Raw genomic sequence first — 20,433 nt, forward strand, 5'->3', positions numbered from 1 at the left:
TAAGTATTCTCTCATGTTCAATGTTGTTTTTCCTTATGTTTTTTCCATAATTTTATTTGTATCTCTAAAATCTAAATGTATAACAAGAATGATATTTCAGAAATTCCTTAAATGCACTCTGTCTTGACTGTTTTACATTCTGAATGTTTTCTCCTAAACTATCTTAGCTAGGGAATTATTAACTGCTCCTCAACTTTTGTAGTTTCTCCTTTGGTCTATTGCAAAGTATTATTAATTGCCCTTTGTTCATGATCATCCTCTATTATTCGTTCTGATCCCGGTCCAAGGATTCTTAAGTGCCCTTTCACCTTGGTTAGAATTACTTCACCCATAAGGCCTAAAGATTTGAGGTTTGCTTTGCTAGTCTACCCTGTGAACATTCCCTTTAATGATCTGATCTAGTTATGCTATCCATTTGTTGACTCCATAGCCCAATGGCTTGAAGACCTAGCTCTATCCATTTTCTCCAAGAATTCCACTACCCAAACTTCAATTCAGAACCAAAATCCCAACGAGCATTAAGAACTAGCTTGAAATCCCATAAAAAAAAAGTTAAATCATGAAGGGAGAGCCCTCTCTGGACTTAGGTTGGCTAGAGCCTAAGCCTAAAACATTGGTTTGTGGTTACCTCGGATGCTTCCTTCTTCTGATAAATTCTAAGGAAAACTCTGATTGATAACACAAAAGGAGACACTTCATACTTTCAATGCTTCATAACATCAAGGTGATCTTAATCATCATCATTCTTATAGCTTATTTCATCGTGCTCAACATTATGGACTTTGAACATCTTCAATATATTGAATATCATGTACTTGTAAATTTTTAATAGCAATTACATCCAAATACACACACACGCACACACCCACACCCACACCCACACCCACACCCACACACACACACACACACACACACACACATGTATTCAAACACTTAATCCTAAATAGGTTCATAAGAGCCTAGATAGGTTCACTCCTTGGAACTTACTATGACTATTACAATGGATTTGCTTATAAACCCTAAATTATCAAACCCTAAAGTATATAGACATTGAAAACAAACCCTAAAGGACTAGGATTTCCATAACAATACCAAAACCCTAAACATAAAATAGAATAGGATTTCTAGACTTCATCAACAACCCGAAGTAGAGTAGGGTTTCATAAATATACCCTTAGGATAGGGTTTTACAGTGAACTCTTTTAGGGTTCCACAAGAACGATAATATAATGAGGGTAGATCCAATCTGATGATTAATCACCCTAACAAGAATCTTTGTGATTCAAAACCCTAGACAATGATGTTAGTAATATAAAGAAAATTTTAAAAGAGAATGAACGTACCTTTTTCTATGAAGAGATCCTTGCAAAAAAACTTCTAATATAAGACATTCCTTGGGTTACTCCTTTGGTAGGTTTCCTTATGAAAGGGATCCTTCTTAAATATGATTGCATCTTTATTTGATTTAGCAAGAACCTCCAATATTTCTTGATAAATACAACAAAAATATACAAGTACAATAGTGTGATGATTATCTAGAATCTAAAGAGAGTTTCTAGAGTTTTGAGCTACAAAATCTAGACACCTTTAATTTTACTATTGCCAAGAATCATCATATATGGTTTATTCCTGTCATCATATATGGATTATTCCTAGACAATTGAGAACACAAGTATGTGAGAGAGAGACTGAAATATATATTACTCTAGATATTAACAATGTTAATGAGGTTTTTTTATTCCTAGAGATACACTAGTAGCTAACTCTAGAAACATACCTCAAAACTTACATACCTTTTCATAGAGCTTGTTGCCTCTTCTTGTAAGTTGTATACACATTAGTTAGATGACTAAAGCATGAAGAGCAACAACAATAGTTACTTGAATTTTAATGAAGACTTTGAGTTGGTTCCTAAAATATTGGATGCCATTTTCTTGACAGTAGTAGATGCTTCCTAGAGTTTCTTCTTCCAATGATGTTGATTCTAGAACAAGATGCAATGTGCTATTACTTCATTGCTACAGATCTTATTGGTTTTTGAATTTTACAGGAATGTGAATTTTATTGTTGACTGTATATAAGTGACCACTGAATATAGGTCTTCGGTTCCTTTTATAGGCTCTGAAATATAGTGGTCACTCTCTATTCAGTGGTCACTTATATTCTACTATATTCTAGAAGGTTTTTTTGGTTATTGAGAGCAATCATTCCCAAGAGAAACCAACTTAAGACCCAACCCTTTGTACCCTAACCTTTTGGGGAAATGGATTGAGAAACAATAATGAGAAGATTACTCTAATACCATTGATTTGGGTTATACAAGGAACATAGGAAGGAAAGGAAATGGAACACATACACAAAGAAATATATCACATAGCACAATAATAAAGTGAAAACCCAACTTTTCATTATAAATAAAATAATAGAATATTGTCAAACACAAAATGGCTAGAATGGTGGTAACTATCTCTCCAGGGAGCATGATGGAAGCTACATGCACTCACAAAAAGCTATTACAAGAGGCTAAAAGAATGGAATTTTACATAAATAAATAACCCTGTAGGTCCAAAACCACAACCCTAGAAGTTAAAGCACCAAAAGGTCTATGGACCCCAAGGAGGTTAGTTGGTATGTCAACTTCTTAGGGGCACAACGTTTTCCTACAATGTCCATTTGGGGCACACAATAGCCCGTTTTAAAGAACTATCCAAGGATTACAAATTTTTTTGGTGCCAAGGTATGCTATGGCAACCCTCAACCCCTTGAATGACCAAAAGACATCATTTATGGCCTTAAAATGGCCCTCAAAATTTGGGACCTAAAAAACCATAAAGAAACTATCAAGAAGATAAAGAACCATTGAGTCAGTAGAAGAGGTGACTCGCCACTGATATCCACTTATATCATTTCATTACAATTTTTCTTATATAAGGAAGGTTAGAAAAGAAAGAGGGGAACACACTTGTTGGAATTTAGCATTGTTGATTGAATTTCATTATGGAAATAAAACAAAAGAAAGCAAAAATAACATTGATTCTTTTATGGGTTGTGATATTTTGTTGGCCATGGTATCTTTTATCATGTTCTTTATTAGTTTGTAGGCTTAGAGGGTGAAGGGTTTAAAATGAACCCTTAGGGTGGAAAGAATTCAATGAATAAACTTAAAGTATGGGTAAAGCGTAGTTGGGAAATCAAATTTATAGTATAGAAATTGTATTGAGTTGACATATTTTTATGCGTATTCTTCAGTGAATTATTGCATTACTAGATGTTAAACTTTGGTTATTTCATTAACTAGTATTTTTGTAAGCATACTTCAAACTTAAATGTTGGAAATTATGGGTAGTTTCCATATTGTGCATAAATGATGAGATCCATACATAGTGATGAAATTGAATTTATATCATATTAGTTTGTATGATCATGCTTTCTTACTAGTGTGTTAAATTCAAGTTATTATTTATTTTACCATATATTATCAAGAAGTAATGGGTAGGCCCTGCAATGGATCAAGGATATGGGTTACACATCAGGGGACAAGAGTTAAGGGCTTTACGCATTAAGTAAAAAAAAAAAAAAAAAATCCAAGGAAAACCTTATCGAATCTTCCTTATTCTCTAGAATATCTAAATGGAGGGAGGCTTAATTTCCAATCACAATAGTGACTAGCTAACCTAAAGAAGTCATCTAGATTTGAACTTATGACCTATAGCCTCTCCTGGAAACATGTTTTGGTGATCTGGATTTATGAAGGAATGAAATGAAATATAGATGTAAATAGAAACATAAAACTACATCAAAAATAGAACTTCAATTCATTAATAACAAAGTACTGAAAATTGTTACATGTAGAATGGAAATAAACTAGCTCGGGCGATAGTAGCTCATCTATGAGAAGAGATGTGGTGGCTACATGCCTTTTGAACTATGTTACAATGAGGCCAAGAGGGTTATTTATTATCAAGAAACAATGAAAAACCCTAAACATCTAAAAACATAACTCTAGGAGATGAAGCGCTAAACGTTTGGGGTAAATTGGTACATTAACTTCCCGAGGCCATAACTTTGGCATGATATTCGTTTGACACATACAATACCTCATTAGAAATATTTATCCGAGGACTACAACTTTCAATTGCAAACCCATGTTGTAGAATTCAAGTTTTTCCCGTTTTCCAAAAAAACGCCTTTTAGGGCCTCAAAATGGTTCCGGAAGTTTACGACTTGAAAAACTACCAAAATAGTAAAGTGTGCTACAATCAAGGAAACTGAAAGAAACAATGTTGGGGGTCCAAGTGGAATAGGTGGGTTTCCACCAATATCCACTTGGATCAATCCTCCCCCCTTAGGAAGCAATGGTCCCCATTATGTTCAGTGCCTCCATGAGATGAGGACACTTATGTTGAATTGGTCCCTGGTGAGCTACTTTCCCTGCCGCAGGAGCTGGCCAGCTTTGACAACTCAATACAATTGGATCTTCTATTGGAGAGTGTCATTAATCTATGTGTCCATGATCTGATCAGTTTTGGTGTGTTCCATGCAATCTGGGTTGAGCTCTGTTGGTGTTAGCTGTTTTGCAATGTCTGATGTGTCCAACAATGGTGGAGAGTATGGTTGAAGGTGGTCCACATTGAACATTTGGTGCATTCCAGGGATTGGGGGAATGTTGAGCATGAAATAATTATCTCCCACAACCTTGGTGTCAATGTAAGGCTTGTATCGGAGTGGTCAGAGCTTTAGATGGGGTTCGACAAGGCATTCTTTCTGCAAATGCATCCAAACTTTGTTGCCCACAAAAAACTTATGTGGCACCTGGCGTTAATCATGTCACTGTTTGTACTTGGCATTGGACTTATCAAATATTCCATGCACCTGTTGGCACATGTGTTGGATGTGTTCAATAAACCTGGTTGCTTTATCAGCCTCATATTGTACGTGTGTGGATTTTGTCTATGTAGTCACATGATTCATGACAACATCAATCAGATATAATGGTTGAAATCCTAGACCCACTTGAAACGGACTGTGGCTAGTCAAGTTATGGAAAGCTATGTTATAACTGTGTTGCACATAAGGAAGGATCTCATCCCAAGTTCATGGATTCTTGGAGTTGTAAATGTGTATTATGTACGCTATCATTCTATTGACGACCTCTGTATGGCTATCAGTTTGGGCTTGGAATGCAATCGACTTGGTGAGCTTGGTGTCCAATAATGTCCAGAGGCTTAACTAGAATGTGCTTAGGAACCTACTATCATGATATAATATAATGGTCTACAGGATCCCAAAATGTACGCACACTCATTCAAAGATTAGTTTGGTTGTATCCTCTATTGTGATACTCTTCTTGCAAGACACCAATATAGTCATCTTAGAGAAAATTTTCACGACCACAAATACACAATCATTACCATGATTGGTAGAAGGAAGTCCCTATAGATATTCCATGGAGATGGATTCCCAAGGCTAGATGGGAGTAGGAAGAGGAGTGTACAATCCTTGCTTCTTAATGGTCATTTTGGAAATGGCATAGGTAGTGCAGTATCTAATATATTTTCCAACATCTAGTCAGAGTTTTGGCCAATAAAAATACTTCTGTAGTATGACCACAATTTTCTCCACCTCAAAGTGTCCTATGACCCAAATGTAGTTTTCCTCCCAAATCAGCTTGGCATGCTCACTTGAAAGAACACAAAGGTGGCCCAGGTAGCATGTGTAGAAATTTCCACAGTAGATCAACAGATTATGCAATATACTAAAACACAATACAATATCTACTTCTACAACACTTTGCGGAAGCTTAATCGAATTGAGAAAGATCAAGAGAACACATATAACTGAGGATGAGAAATCAATCACACATAACATAGAAGAAATAACCCGGGGAAAGCCTCAGCCTAAAACCCCAACTTTGTATTATCATACAAGTGGAAATATAGTCCGGATTACAAAAAGAATCAGCTCACAAGCTCTCCCGCTCTCTCTGCAATCCCTCTGCTGCTCAAAGACAGTCAAAGGACTCTCTCAAACCTTCTCCTCTACCCTCCAAGCCTCCTATTTCTTTGTGCAATTTTTCTTAGGGTCTAGTGAAGCCACATGTGTGAATTGGCCTCTTCACATACTCACTAACCTCTAATCTAACTGCGCAATCCTGAAGGAGATAAATCCTTCTCCATGGATGAGTTTCCTTTATAGGAAAAATCCATCCAACTGATAGTACACTGTCCCTCCTCTGATCTCAACCAGGTCTCTATCTAGACTGACATGCATGAGTTATTCATGAGAGAATATTCATTTATCTGAAGTGCAGCAATTATATGCAAGCATGCATTAACTAACTGAACTCACATTAATTTAAACAAACTGTTTAAATCAATCTAACTGGACTTGACTAAGTTAATTGAGCCAACTAATTACAACTCAAATTAGAACTCATCCTTATCTCTTTAACTGATGGATAAATTCCTCAATTAATGGAGAAACTGTTGCATGTCCTCACATAGACTTCATGTTTGATTTTTCACAACTAATTAACTCATGGTGAATTAATTAATTTATTTTCAAATAGCTATTAAGTTCAAATTAGACTTTTACTTCATTATTTTTGTTTAGGGACTGGCTAAAATAGGAATCCATCCCAAGCTACTAAAAATAGCAATGCTATTTTTAGCACTCCCATTTTTCATTCCCTGTTCCTCAATCCAGCACTGGTACCCAAACTGCTATTTATAGCAGTTCTATTTTTAGCATTTCTTGTTGCTATTTTCAACACTCCCTCTCAACAAGAAGGCATTCAACTCGAACACGATCTTGTACCTTTGAAATGTTTTGCATGCAACACTTCTACCAAGTGTGGTTGCTCCAACAACTCTCGAAACAAAAAAAAAACTCCCAACTAACCTCTCTATTGGGCTAGAAACATACTCTGATGCTGAAGCTCTACCTACTACTGACAAGTGCTCCCTCTCTGACCTTTGAGCCGTTGCAACACTCCATGCATCTCGCACCATTGCACACCTCTCTGTGCCATCCAGCGCTGGTGCAACACTCCTGTGCCTCTCGCATTGTTGCAGCTTGCTAGCTCTACACAGTCCTGGGACTCCTGCACTATAGCTCTCTCTGCCACTCCATCCGCATTTGTCTCTACCCAATCAGCCAGTCCTGCTACTCCTCGTCAGGGCTCCTATAGCAAAGTTGAATCAAAGAGGTTGGGTACCTCAAGGATCCTTCCCCTATTGCAACCTTCTTGGGACGATCACTCCACATCGCCCCACCTCCTACTTGGAGGTATGGATACATGTGATCTCTCTGCCCACCTCGCTTGAAATTTCCCCCTACTAGAGGTCTCTGCATGAGTAGATGTCTCTACTCAATCTCCTCTCAGCTTCTCTAGTTATGGCTACTCCACAACCTCTTGAAGCTTCTTCACCAATCGTGGCTCCTCCATAATCGTCTGAGACTTCTTCTGGCACTGCATGTTGAGAGGTAATGTACTCTCCCTCTCAACCACCAAGTCTCCATCAGTTGCCTTGCTCCTCAAGGCTTTGCATGCATCTTGAACCTCAAGAGCATATAGGTTCTTGACCCATGAACTGATTTGCTTCACCTGTCTAGTGATGATGTGTCTAAGGAAAACCTTTCCCTTACTGAAGACTACATCATATCCTCTATATTCTAGCATCGGGATCGACACCAAATTTCTATTTAGTCCTGGTACATACTTGACATCGGTCAAGGTAATGCGAGCTCCATGCTCCCTCTAAAAAACAACCATGCCTACACCTGAGACACTATACTTTTCATAATTACCCATCGCTATGAGTATCTGGAGATCTTTCTCCTCCAAAGTAATGAACAAAATCTTATTGCTGGTCATGTGGAAAGAAGCTCCACTATCAAGAAACCAACCACTTCCCACCATGGATGAAACCATGCATGTGAACAGTGTGAAATCCAACTCAAACTATGAGGCCAGTGCCTCACCTTCTGATCCTTCCATGGATCCATTCTTGGATTTCCTCAGTGGACAATTTGTAGCAAAATGGCCCACCTCATGACAACGAAAGCATCACACTTTTGATTTGTCAAACTTCTTCCCACCTTGGGAAGAACTGGATTGGGAAAGAGAATCCTTCTCCTTCCCCTTCTTCGCCTTACTCGCTAAGGCACAGTTTTATTCATTCTCCATGGATGAAGAACCATCTCTGGTGTTTCTTCTTATCTCCTCCTGCATCAGATCCAACCAAAGTCGTTGCCAATCTGGAAGTTTCTCTCTTCCATTAATCGAGTCCTAGTAGCTATGCCAGCTCTTAGGAAGACTGAGGAGTGCAAGACTCACCATGTCATCATTAGTTGTCATGATCCCTACACTTCCAAGCTCATCCCTATAGGTGGTGAGCTTGTTCAGATATTTAGAGATCGTGTCACCCTTTTCGCAGTTGATCTTACGAAGCTTGTCTTTTGGCGCCAGCTTCCTCTAATCGTTTTTGTTCTAATATAAATCTTTCAATGTTTTCCACATCGAAAACAATGTCTCCTTCCCATGGAGGCTCGAGACAATGTGGTCTCGAACTCCCTCCAGGAGGATTCTCCTTGCTTTAGCCACACATTTCTTCCATTTTTCCAGTTGAATAGCATCAGTAAACTTAGGGACCTCTTGATCAATGAAGTCCTTTAGACCATTATCCTCTAATACTGCCTCCATGCAATCCTTCTAGGCTATATAATTCGAGTTGCCATCAAGGGCATACTTTAGTCTTAAACCGCTGAGCGCCATTGGTGAAATTGAGATGTGATAAGAACTCGATTTCTATTTAGGAACCACAAACTTTGAACTTCTCCTTCTTGTATATTGTTCTTCGCCTTGATCACCTTTGCTCTGATACCATGTAGAAATTCCCACTGTAGATCAACAGATTATGCAATAAACTAAAACACAATACAAGATCTACTTCTACAACACTTTGCAGAAGCTTAATCGAATTGAGCAAGATCAAGAGAACACATATAACTGAGAATGAGAAATCAATCATACATAACACAGAAGAAATAACCCAGGGAAAGCCTCAGCCTAAAACCCCAACTCTATATTATCATACAAGTGGAAATATAGTCCGCATTATAAAAAGAATCAGCTCACAAGCTATCCTGCTTTCTCTGCAATCCCTCTTCTTCTCATAGACAACCAAAGGCCTCTCTCAAACCTTCTCCTCTGCCCTCCAAGCCTCCTGTTTCTTTGCGCAATTTTTCTTGGGGTCTAGTGAAGCCACATGTGTGAATTGGCCTCTTCACACACTCACTAACCTCTGATCTAACTGCACAATCCTGAAGGAGATAAATCCTTCTCCATGGATGAGTTTCCTTTATAGGAAAAATCCATCCAACTGATAGTACACTATCCCTCCTTTGATCTCAACTGGGTCTCTGTCTGAACTGACATGCATGAATTATTCATGAGATAATATTCAGTTATCTGAAGTGCAACAGTTATATGCAAGTATGCATTAACTAACTAAACTCACATTAATTTAAACAAACTATTTAAATCAATCTAACTGGACTTGACTCAGTTAACTAAACCAACTAATTACAACTCAAATTAGAACTCATCCTTATCTCTTTAACGGATGGATAAATTCCTCAATTAATGGAGAAACTGTTGCATGTCCTCACATAGACTTCATGTTTGATTTTTCACAACTAATTAACTCATGGTGAATTATTTAATTTATTTTCAAACAGTTGTTAAGTTCAAATTTGAATTTTACTTCACTATTTTAGTTTAGGGATTGACTAAAATATGAATCCATCCCGAACTACTAAAAATAGCAATGCTATTTTTAGCACTTCCATTTTTCATTCCCTGTTGCTCAATCCAACACCAGTGCCCAAAATACTATTTATAGCAGTGTTATTTTTAGCACTTCTATTTTTATCATTTCTTGTTGCTATTTTCAACAGCATAATAATGCATCCTAGAGTTGGAAATATGGAACTTGCTTTCCATCCACTAGCATCTGGTATGTGGTGGCGAAATTTGGATCATTTTGTATAGTTGCGGACATCCAGAGGTCTCATGGCCATAAGGGCTGAGAATAGTAGTCAATGCTATAACTAGGGGCTGACTAAGGAAATTTGTAACATGATTGGTGTTTCCCTTCTTGTGTTTAATGTTTAAGTGGAATTGTTGCAAATATGTAGACCACTTCTGATGTCAATTTTTCTGTAGCTTCCCTTGTGTCTGTATAAACTGAAGAGGTCAGTGATCTATGTGGATGGTTGTCTCCTTCCCAAAAATGTAGTGTTTCCATTGCTAGCACACTTTCACAATAAAGTACATCTCTTTATCATGGCGGGGTATTTCCGAATTGTATTGGAAAGTGTCTCACTATGATAGGCCACTGGATTTCCTTGTTGGGTGAGAACTGCACCAATAGCATAGTCGAAGGTGTCTTTCTCAATTTCAAATGGTTGTTGCAGGTCTGGAAATGTGAGTAATACTGTAGAGAAAAGGTGGTGCTTCAGCTCAACGAATGCCTTCTGTTGAGACTCAGACCAAGAAAACTTTGCTTTCGCTCCACCCTTGGTAAATTGACTGAACGGGAAAGTGATATGAGATAATCCCAACATGAACCTTTGATAAAACTTAGTAAGGCCCAAAAAGTTATGAAGCTCTCTCAAAGTGTTCGGGGCTAGGAAATCCCAAATGACCTGGATCTTAGTCGGATCCACATGCACACCTTGCTCATCAATGATGTAGCCTAGATATTGAACTTGGCTCATGCCAAAGGTGCATTTCTCCAAGCTGGCACGTAGTTTGTGATGTCGCAGGGTTTGAAGGACCTACCGATTGTGTTACATGTGCTCTTCCCACCTCTTGTTGAATATGAGGATGTCATCCAGATATAAAACCATGAACGAGTTGGTGAACTGCAAGATGTCATCCATTAGCCTCATAAAAATTGTAGGGCCATTTGTCAACCTGAAAGGGATGACAAACAACTCAAAAAGGCCCTCCTTGGATTTGAAGGTTGTCTTCCATATATATGTGGGTTTGATTGGAACTTGGTGATAACCAGACTTCAAATCGATCTTGCTGAAATAATTGGCCCCCTTGAGCTGGTCAAGAAGGTCATTAATATGTGGGACTAGATACCTATTCCTAATAGTGATTTTGTTTAGTGCCCGACAATTAATACAGAGCCTCCTGGTTCCATCCTTATTTTGTACAAGTACAATAGGGATCCCACAAGGTGAGGAACTTCATCAGATGTGCCCCCAACTCCTACATCCGTCACTTGTTTCCTTCATTTTCCATAATGGAGCATTGGTATGTCGACCCATTGGGTAGAGGTGCTCTGGGAGTCAAATCGATTGAATGTTTGACTTGATAGTTAAAAGGTACCCCTGTGGGTGAGTAGAAGATGTCCCTGTATTCTTCAAGATGTTATCCATCTACTTCTGCTACATGGAGGAACCCTTCTCAAGGGCCATGGATGTGGCCATTATCTTCCCCTTACTTTGAGATTGAATCAGAAAGAAAATAAATTTCCTAGTCTGGGAGATGATCTTACTACATTTCTTAGCAGAGATCAAAGATATAACCGTAGGCAGGGCTACCTTTGGTATCCTTTATAACTTATTTCCTAAAGTAATAATAACAGTGCAAGGCCCAAACTCATACATAAACATGATGTTTCCACAAGTATGGTTGGCCTAATAACACATCACAAACTTCAAGAGGAGAAACATCACACAGTAACTCATCTGTGAAGGGCTTGATGTTGTAGGGAAGGTAGTACTATTGGCTGACACAGAGATCTCATCCTTGGTGGAGCCACCCGATGGTGTATGGTTGTAGGTGTGGTGTGGTTGGCAGACCCGACCTTTTAACGACCTTTGCTGAAATGAGGCTCTTTTGGCTCCCAGTGTAGATAATGAATTATAGTGGAGAATCCTTCCCCCACATCTGTGAGTGGAAGAGACACTCCCCCTCCTCTCAATCTTCAGGCTCGACCTTCTAGAACTTAGTGGTGGCAACAATGGTACTGGATTTTGTGTCAATAATTTGCTTCCCCTTGTCATTACCCTTATTGGGTTATAGCTTAGAATCAGAGCATGCATTGGACTCTGAAGCTTTAATCTCGACCACCAATGACTGCTTGGCACGACACTCATTTGTGTTGTGAGTGGGGCTCTAGTGGAAATCACGCCACTTTCCTATGCCCTTATTTGTCTTCGTGGTGACATTCTTTGCTTGCGGCTTCGATGGGTTGTTCTGGGCTACTCCACCTTGGCTCTATCCTTTGTTCTGCAGTTTGGGGGTACTCTCTCTCTACTTATGATTCGCAGATCCAAAGTCGCACTTCTTTTGTTCAAATTTTTGTTCAATCTTGGCAGCATATCGATATGTTGCACCAAGCAAGGAGATGTTGAGGAACTCCATTTCTTCCTGAATGTATTTGTGTAGATAATCGTAGTACTTGAGCACCAAATGTCGCTAAGAGTCTTTCACCCCTAGCTTTATGCATAAAGTATGAAAAATATTTGTGAACTCATGCACATCTTGGTCCCTTTGTTGTCATAGTGTGGTCCATTGTATGTACTTGTCCTCATAGCTCCACATAGGGTAATATTGTTCTTCGACAGTGTCTCGGAAACAATTTCAAGAGGGTGTGGCTATAAACAGAGAGGGATCCTCAACCCTTTTCTCACAGTAAGTTTCCTACTAGTTCTTGACATAGGGGGCAATCTTAAGCAGTGCAAAAGTAATATTTTCCTTATCGGAGAAACTATGAATTGAAAAATAACCCTCCAATAGATTCAACCATTTATCTACAACATTTGCATCTATTTGACCTTCAAATATAAGGATATCGAAGTTAACATGTACCTTGAATGGGGTGGTGCCTCCAAAATGACTGTTGGATGAAGATGCATCCCCCGTGGGCATTCGCCAAAGGATCTGGGAAAAGTTGTCTATCATCTTGTTCTTTTTCCGCTCGAGGGCTTCTTCGAACAACAATTTGATAGGATCTCCTGGTCCCTCGTCTTTATTTTCTTCCGCCATGGGAGGCCATCAGTGTCAGTGGCGATGGTCTTTCAAAGGCTCAACTAATTCAATTCCCAACTCCTTACACCCTGACCTTGTTGGGGACATGCACAAAAAATTAAGAAAGACTAGACCACTTTAATACCACTAATCTAGATTTATGATGAAGGAATGAAATGAAATACATATATAACAGAAACACAAAGCTACAATGAAAACAAAACTTCAATTCATTAATAACAAAGTACTAAAAATGGTTACATGCAGAATGGAAATAAACTAGCTCAGGCGATGGTAGCTTATCTCTGAGAAGAGATGTGGCAGCTACATGTCTTCTTAACTGTGTTACAATGAGGCTCAAAGGCCTATTTATTATTGAGACACTATTGAAAACTGTAAACATCTAAAAACCTAACCCTAAGAGATGAAGCACCAAAAGTCTATAGCCTCTGTTGGGGTAAATTGGTACATAAACTTCCTGGGGTCATAATTTTGGCATACAATCTCCGTTTGAAAAATTGATACCTCATTAGAAATATCTATTTGAGTACTACAACTTTTGACTACAAATTCTTTTAGTAAGCTCCAAGTTTGTCTATTTTCCAAAAAAAGTCGTTTAGGGCCTCAAAACCGCTCTGGAAGTTCTCGACCCAAATAACTGCCAAAAATAGTAAATTGTGCTACAATTAAATAAACTGAAAGAAACAATGTTGGGGGTCTAAGTGGAATAGGCAGGTGGCCACTAATATCCACCTGGATCATTTGGGTTGGAGGGTTCAATTGATTGAGGCAACTCTTCAGGATTCATTAAGTGAATAATTAAGTACATAACTAATAAATTTGATGATTGTTAAATTTGCTATAATAATGAATTAATTAACAAATAAGAAATATAAAAGAGTTAAATATCTTAGCTGAAAAGAGGATGCCAAAAAGATACAACCAAGATCAAACAAGGACATGGGGAGGATGCAAGAGGGATTCACTCGTAGGATACATTGACAATGGATGAAGGAAACTCATAAAGGAGACAAGAGGGTTGCATATGAAGGATGTGGGAGAGACATAAATACAATAGGGATAAAAAACCTATTTTAGATCCTCCTACTGCATTTTTGAATGTAAATGACTTTGAAGTCACTTTCTTAGCTTTATTTCAAATTATTCATGCAGTCTTTTTCCATTTGAGATTTGTCTAAAGATTGTGTGAACCTAGTTGTCAAATTTATTGGGAGAATTTGGGTTTGAAACAAATACTTTTTAGGTCCCCTTCTTTCCTTTTTCTTCCATCCTCCTTCTTTTGTGCCTTCCTCTTCCTATTCTTATTTCCCTCTTTTTCCCCTCGTTTTTTCTATTCCTCCTCCTTCATCTTCCTATTCTCTTCTCTCCCTCTTCTTCATTTTCTTATTCCCCTCCCCTTTCCTCACCTCCTCTCCCCTCCCTTCCTCTTCCTATTCTTATTTCCCTCTTTTTCCCCTCGTTTTTTCTATTCCTCCTCCTTCATCTTCCTATTCTCTTCTCTCCTTCTTCTTCATTTTCTTATTCCGCTGCCCTCCCCTCCCCTTCTCTTCTCTTTTCTCCCATTTTTTCCCATATTATTTTCTCTCCCAAGTTTTCCTTTTTCAATATTTCCTTATTTTCTTTCTGAAAAAATTCATGCCCATTCAGCTCTCTTTTTCATCTTCTCTCATCTCTCTTTTTTTTTCCTTCTTCATCTTTCCTCAAAATTTTCACCTCTTTTCCTATATTTCATTATTAGAAAAACATACACATTTCATCTTCACATCATTTCTATTATCATAAAATAACATTTTCTATATCTCTTCCTCTTTGTTTTTCATAAAATAAAATACAAATCTAACCTTAAAATTATAAAAAATAATAAACTTTAACAACAACAACCTTAACTTTAAATATCATATATTTACTTTTGAATATATTCATAACAACTTTGGTAATAAAAGCCAGCATTGCCACTTTAGTAATAAAAGCAATTCATAGGAAATAAGAAAATCTTAATTCTAACAATGTTGTCATTAGATATGCATCAACCTAAGAACTAAGTAATAAGTAATTGGTATTTGTTTGTCTCTTTTTTTTATTTTTTATTTTTGATTATTTGTAAATGGGAACTAAGTAATAAGTAATTGGTATTTGTTTGTCTCTTTTTTTTAATTTTAATTTTTGATTATCTGTAAATTGGATTTTTTTGTATGTATGTGTGTAGTTATAGCTATACTATTAATAAATAAAATTTGGAAATAAATCTTATAAAGAATAAAAATTATAATTTTAAATTAATATATTATCTTTATAATATATATAGGTTTATTGGTTAGGAGTATGTGTTTCTTTTTAAGAAGTTATAGGTTCAAAATTGAAAGAATATAGTATGTATGCCTTCATAGACATAGCAATCAAATTATTGCATTAAGATGGGTCCATTTCCCGATTTCACACCAATTTGGTGTCTAACTTAGAGTGACCATAAAATAATATAATAATAATAATATATATAATTATTTTTATTTTAAATCTTAAAATAATAGAATAATAATAATATATATAATTATTTTTATTTTAAATATTAAAATTAATATTGTTAAAAAAAAATTATGATGTATAAGATTAACCAATTTTATGTTTATTATTTTTCAAAATAATTTACTTAACAAACTTGTAACTTAATTCATATAATATGAATAAAGAAATAAATAATAATAATAATCAAATTTAATTTAATTAAAAAAAATCCAAAATATAAATCAAATATACCACTAAGTTATCAAATCATCTAACGCACCTTTATTCTGCTGAAAAAATTCAATCAATAATGACATATAACATCCAAATCATCTGACGCACCTTTGTTCTGTTAAAAAATTCAATCAATAATGACATATAAAATCCAAATCATCTGATGCACCTTTATTCTGCTGAAAAAATTCAAGCAATAATTACATATAACATCCATTGAAATACAGTAAAAGATGCAGCAATTATGAATTGCATGAAGGTGAATCAAAATTCAGAGCTGGTGGGACTGGGAAAGCCATGAACGAATAAACTGAGTACATGGGCATTCACCAAAGCATTTTGCTCTGACCAGAGAGAATTGTGTCCAGCACCCATTTGCTGATACAAACCTTGTGGTCTTCAGAATATAGGAAGCACAGCAACTGACCCCACTCCCTCTACCTTGGATAATCAAACCCCATATATCTGTGTTGCCTTCTTCCTGCTCTCCTTCTCCTGATCCTCTCCTGTTATAACCATGAGCAGTGCAGTATTTGCATTTGCAGCCAGAATTCAACTTCTGTACATAGATCATTGCATCTGGACAAATATGTGCTATATAATTTCTAAGTATGCCCCACCTCTCCTCTGCTCCTCCTCCTTCCTGGGAAATATAAGTTGCAGGTACTTTCTGCCATCTCCCTGGCAATGGAGATTCTTTGTCGAACACGTAATGTAGAAAAGGAGCATCTTGTATATGATTCACAATCTGCCTCACCACTCATAGAATTCAATAAAACCATTTACAGTAATAGATAAACAGAGACAGTTTAAATGTAAAATAGTTAACATTGAATCTATATTTAAAAGAATAATTTCGGGGTAAATCATATGTAGACAAATATGTTTTATGTTTTACGCTGAAGTTATTTTTTCAACCATTATAGATTACAGAAGCTTCAATTCAACTATTAAATTTATATCTTTCAGTATTTTGATAGATAAAAAACTAGTATAAGTAATTTTTATTGTCGTTGGTTTAGTTTCTCTTATGATAGATCATAACTATGAAACTATGAGCAGATAAATCTATGAACTCTATATGCCAATATTTGATCTTAATTAACCAAAAAAACAAAATAAATCAACCTAAACAAATAGCATGAAAAAGAAACAATTAGTTTCAACCCAACATGTTGCTCCTAGGGAATGATGATAAAATTATAAATACCTCAATTATTGATTGTTTCATCCATTGATCAAGTTTCTCTCCAGTGGGAGGAGGAGGAGAAAATCTGTCTGCAGGGCCTGATAGAGAAGAGATGAACATGGATCTAGCCTGTAACTCCCTTGATGGGTCATGGGATTTCTGGTTGCAGCAGACAACGGGTACATCAATCATGAATTTCTTCTTTGATGGAATTAATGGCAACCTGCAGGCTCTGGTTATGCTTCTGCATGATTCTTCTGACTGCCTTCTGGAACTTGAACTCTGAGTCTTGAGCTGGAAATGGCAGCTGTGAATAGATTCCATGCACTGTGAGGCCATCAATACTCCTCTGGATTTGGATCTGTTAGAGCAATTCTTGATTGGCAGAGCTTACAGATTCACTGTAACAGACTGAATATCATGGCGTGTGAAGAAGATGCAGCAATTGGGGGAGAAAGTTAGATGAGGGTGCAGTCTGTACACCAAACACATGGTTCTCCTCCCCTTCTTATTCAGGAAGGCTTGACAGCGTGGACAAACTAAATATATAAATAAATTAAAAAAAATGGATTTGATTACGTGTATTTGACAGGTTGGCTGAGTAGCGTCCATATGGCTTTATGAGAATGTCTGGTGTTCGTCAAAGAGTGTGTACAGGTGGACAATTAGAAGGGAGAGCAAGCAGGTAGCGCGAGGTTTCACGTGGCGGACTTTGGATTTGCTCATGTTGGCACGCGCATATCCCAATATATCAACCATGGCTCATGTTTTCGATGTGCCTAAGTAATTCTTAAAATACCAAAGGAAATAATGGAGAGGTGAAGTGATAGGTGAGGCTTTTCTTAAAGTTTTAAATACATCAAATACTTCAACACAAAAAGGGTAAAACTGAATTTTCAATGGAGTGGAGATGGAGTGGAGATATTTGAAATGAAATGATATTTTAACAAAAAAACAAAAAGGGTAAAATTGAATTTTTAATGGAGGGGAGATATTTGAAATGAAATGATATTTTAACCAAAAAAACAACAAAAAGATAAAACTGAATTTTCAATGGAGTGGAGATATTTGAAATGAAATAATATTTTAATTTTTACAAAACTAAAAGTAGTATCATATATATTATTTAAAAAAATATAAATATAAATTAGGTTGAGTTTACACTTAATTTTCATTTTCAACTTTTTTGGTTTGAGTTTAAACTTTTTTTGGTTGGAATTTAAACCTTAATTTAAATGAAAAATAAATTTTATATACAGAAGCTCATTTATATTTCATAAATAATTTAAATGTCACATACAATGTATTTGATTATATTCTTTAACCTACTATATATATTTATTTATTTTATAAATATATATCGGGGCTTCCCATGGAACAAAGGCCCCAAGCTAAGTTGGATTTCAAATGATGTTGATATTATTTTGCTTGTTGAAACTTGGGAGCACGAAGAATCTAAGGTCCCTAACATAGATGGTTTTACGCTATGGTCTACCTGGAACAAGCGATCCTCCCGTAGAGGCATTGGGGGAATAGCTTGTTACATTAAGAAGAACATCTCCCCCCATGTTAGGATTTATAAAAACGACCCTCACAACCAATATAGTTGGATAGAGATCAAAGACATTAATAATAAAAAGTCCTACATAGCAATATGTTATTTTCCCCCCATCAATTCTAACTTCTATAAGAAGAAGAATCTAGATAAAACTAACCCTTACAATGGTTTAGAGAATGATATTTCTAGTCTAAGGAATAACGGTAACATCTTTTTAATAGGTGACTTTAATGCTCGAACTTCAAACAACCAAGCTATTATTCTAAACAATCATTCCAACCCTAATCCTCTTTGGTTAGACGAAGACCCTACTCTGGCTAGCAGGTACAAAAGGAGCTCTGAAGACCTCGGGGAAAATTGTTTGGCTCGGAGCTAGTCAAGCTATATAGTGCTCAGGATCTCATAATTTGCAATGGTCTAAAGAAGTGGTCCAATTCCAACAAGATGACCTGTATCCATGGACTTGGTAGCAGCGTGGTAGACTACGTTATTTCTGATCTCCCATTATACAACGAAATAATAAATTTTGACATCTTAAACGACCACGAACCTGACTCTGATCATAGGCCTTTACTTATAACTCTCAATTTTGTCATGCATAGAGTTCCCTTAGAAAATAATACTTACAGCCAAAAGAACTTAATATTTGATAGAAATAAAAATGATCTCTTTCTAAATGAATTAAAAACTAATTTGCTTCATTTATCTAGTATATCATAATTTTACTACAACCCTCTCATATTCTATTAACAAGTTCTCAATTGAAGTTTCAAATAATAAAAGAAATAGCAAAACCAATCCATGGTATGACAAAAATTGTAAAAGTGCGAGGAGAGAAATTAAGGAAGCTGTTGATGAATCTCTTAAAATGGACAAGATAAAAATATACAAAGCCTTAACTAAAAGAAAAAAGAGGCAGTACATTCGTCAAAGACAGGAGAATCTCTTACACCTCTCTAAGGTAGCTCCTAAGAAATTTTGGAGGCAGATTCTGACTAGGAACACTAAGGATAATAATAAAATTGCTCTTCACGATTGGAATTCCTATCTTAAAAAGTTTTATGAATCTCCAAGTGTCATGGATAATTTGGAAACCCTTCTCACAACGAAAGAAGTTTTCTCTTTAGAAGACATTAAGTTTGGGGTTAATCGCCTCACTAATGGGAAAGCTAAGGACATTGAAGGTTACCAGGTAGAAATCTTAAAAATTAGAGGTCCTGTCCTGATCCCCCACATCCACAGGCTTTTCAATCAAGCAATTAAGCAAGGGTTCCCTAAAACTTGGACTAAGAGCCTCATTATCCCTATTTTTAAAAGTGGGGATACAAATAACCCCTCTAATTATCAGACAATTATGATCAGCCCTCTCTTAACCAAGTTATATGGTAGTATTTTGGAAAAGAAGTTTAGCATATGGCTTGAAAGTGAAGGTAAGCGGGCTAAAGGCCAAGCAGGTTTCAGAAGGCATCACTCAACAACAGACCACCTTGTTACGCTTAGGATCATTGCGGAGGAATGTCATAATGATAAATCCAATTTATTTTGTTGCTTTGTGGACTTTAGAAAGGCTTTCGATACGGTTCCTAGATACAACCTTTGGAATAGATTAGAAGAGCTAAAGGTTCCTCTCGAGTTGAGAGCTGCTGCTATAAGGTTATACAAGAATGTAATTGCCAAGCTAAAGAGCAATGAGGGGTGGTCGAAAGATATTAAGTGTAACATCGGAGTTAAACAAGGTTGCCCCCTCTCCCCTACCCTATTTGTCATTTACATCGATAAGCTCGAAGGCTATTTAGAGGAAGCAGGATGTGATGGGACGATCTTAGCTGGGATAGTCGTCATCCTTCTTCTCTATGCTGACGATATTATTCTTTTGGC

General features: G+C 36.7%; 1 protein-coding gene across 1 annotated transcript; it reads right to left on the minus strand.

Annotated features, from left to right (window-relative positions):
* Positions 1-15,951: 15,951 nt before the first annotated feature.
* Positions 15,952-17,500, minus strand: LOC149222812 (uncharacterized). The gene is made up of 2 exons (XM_089383171.1): positions 17,019-17,500; positions 15,952-16,556 (listed from the first exon to the last, which is right to left on the minus strand). Exons 1-2 carry the CDS (start codon positions 17,334-17,336, stop codon positions 16,080-16,082), a joined length of 795 nt encoding a protein of 264 aa, XP_089239297.1. The 5' UTR covers positions 17,337-17,500; the 3' UTR covers positions 15,952-16,079.
* Between the last annotated feature and the right edge of the window lie 2,933 nt (positions 17,501-20,433).

Source organism: Pinus tabuliformis, chromosome Q (assembly GCF_031772625.1).
Source record: "Pinus tabuliformis cultivar Carrire ecotype Pingquan chromosome Q, CPIR1, whole genome shotgun sequence".
NCBI classification, from domain to species: domain Eukaryota; kingdom Viridiplantae; phylum Streptophyta; class Pinopsida; order Pinales; family Pinaceae; genus Pinus; species Pinus tabuliformis.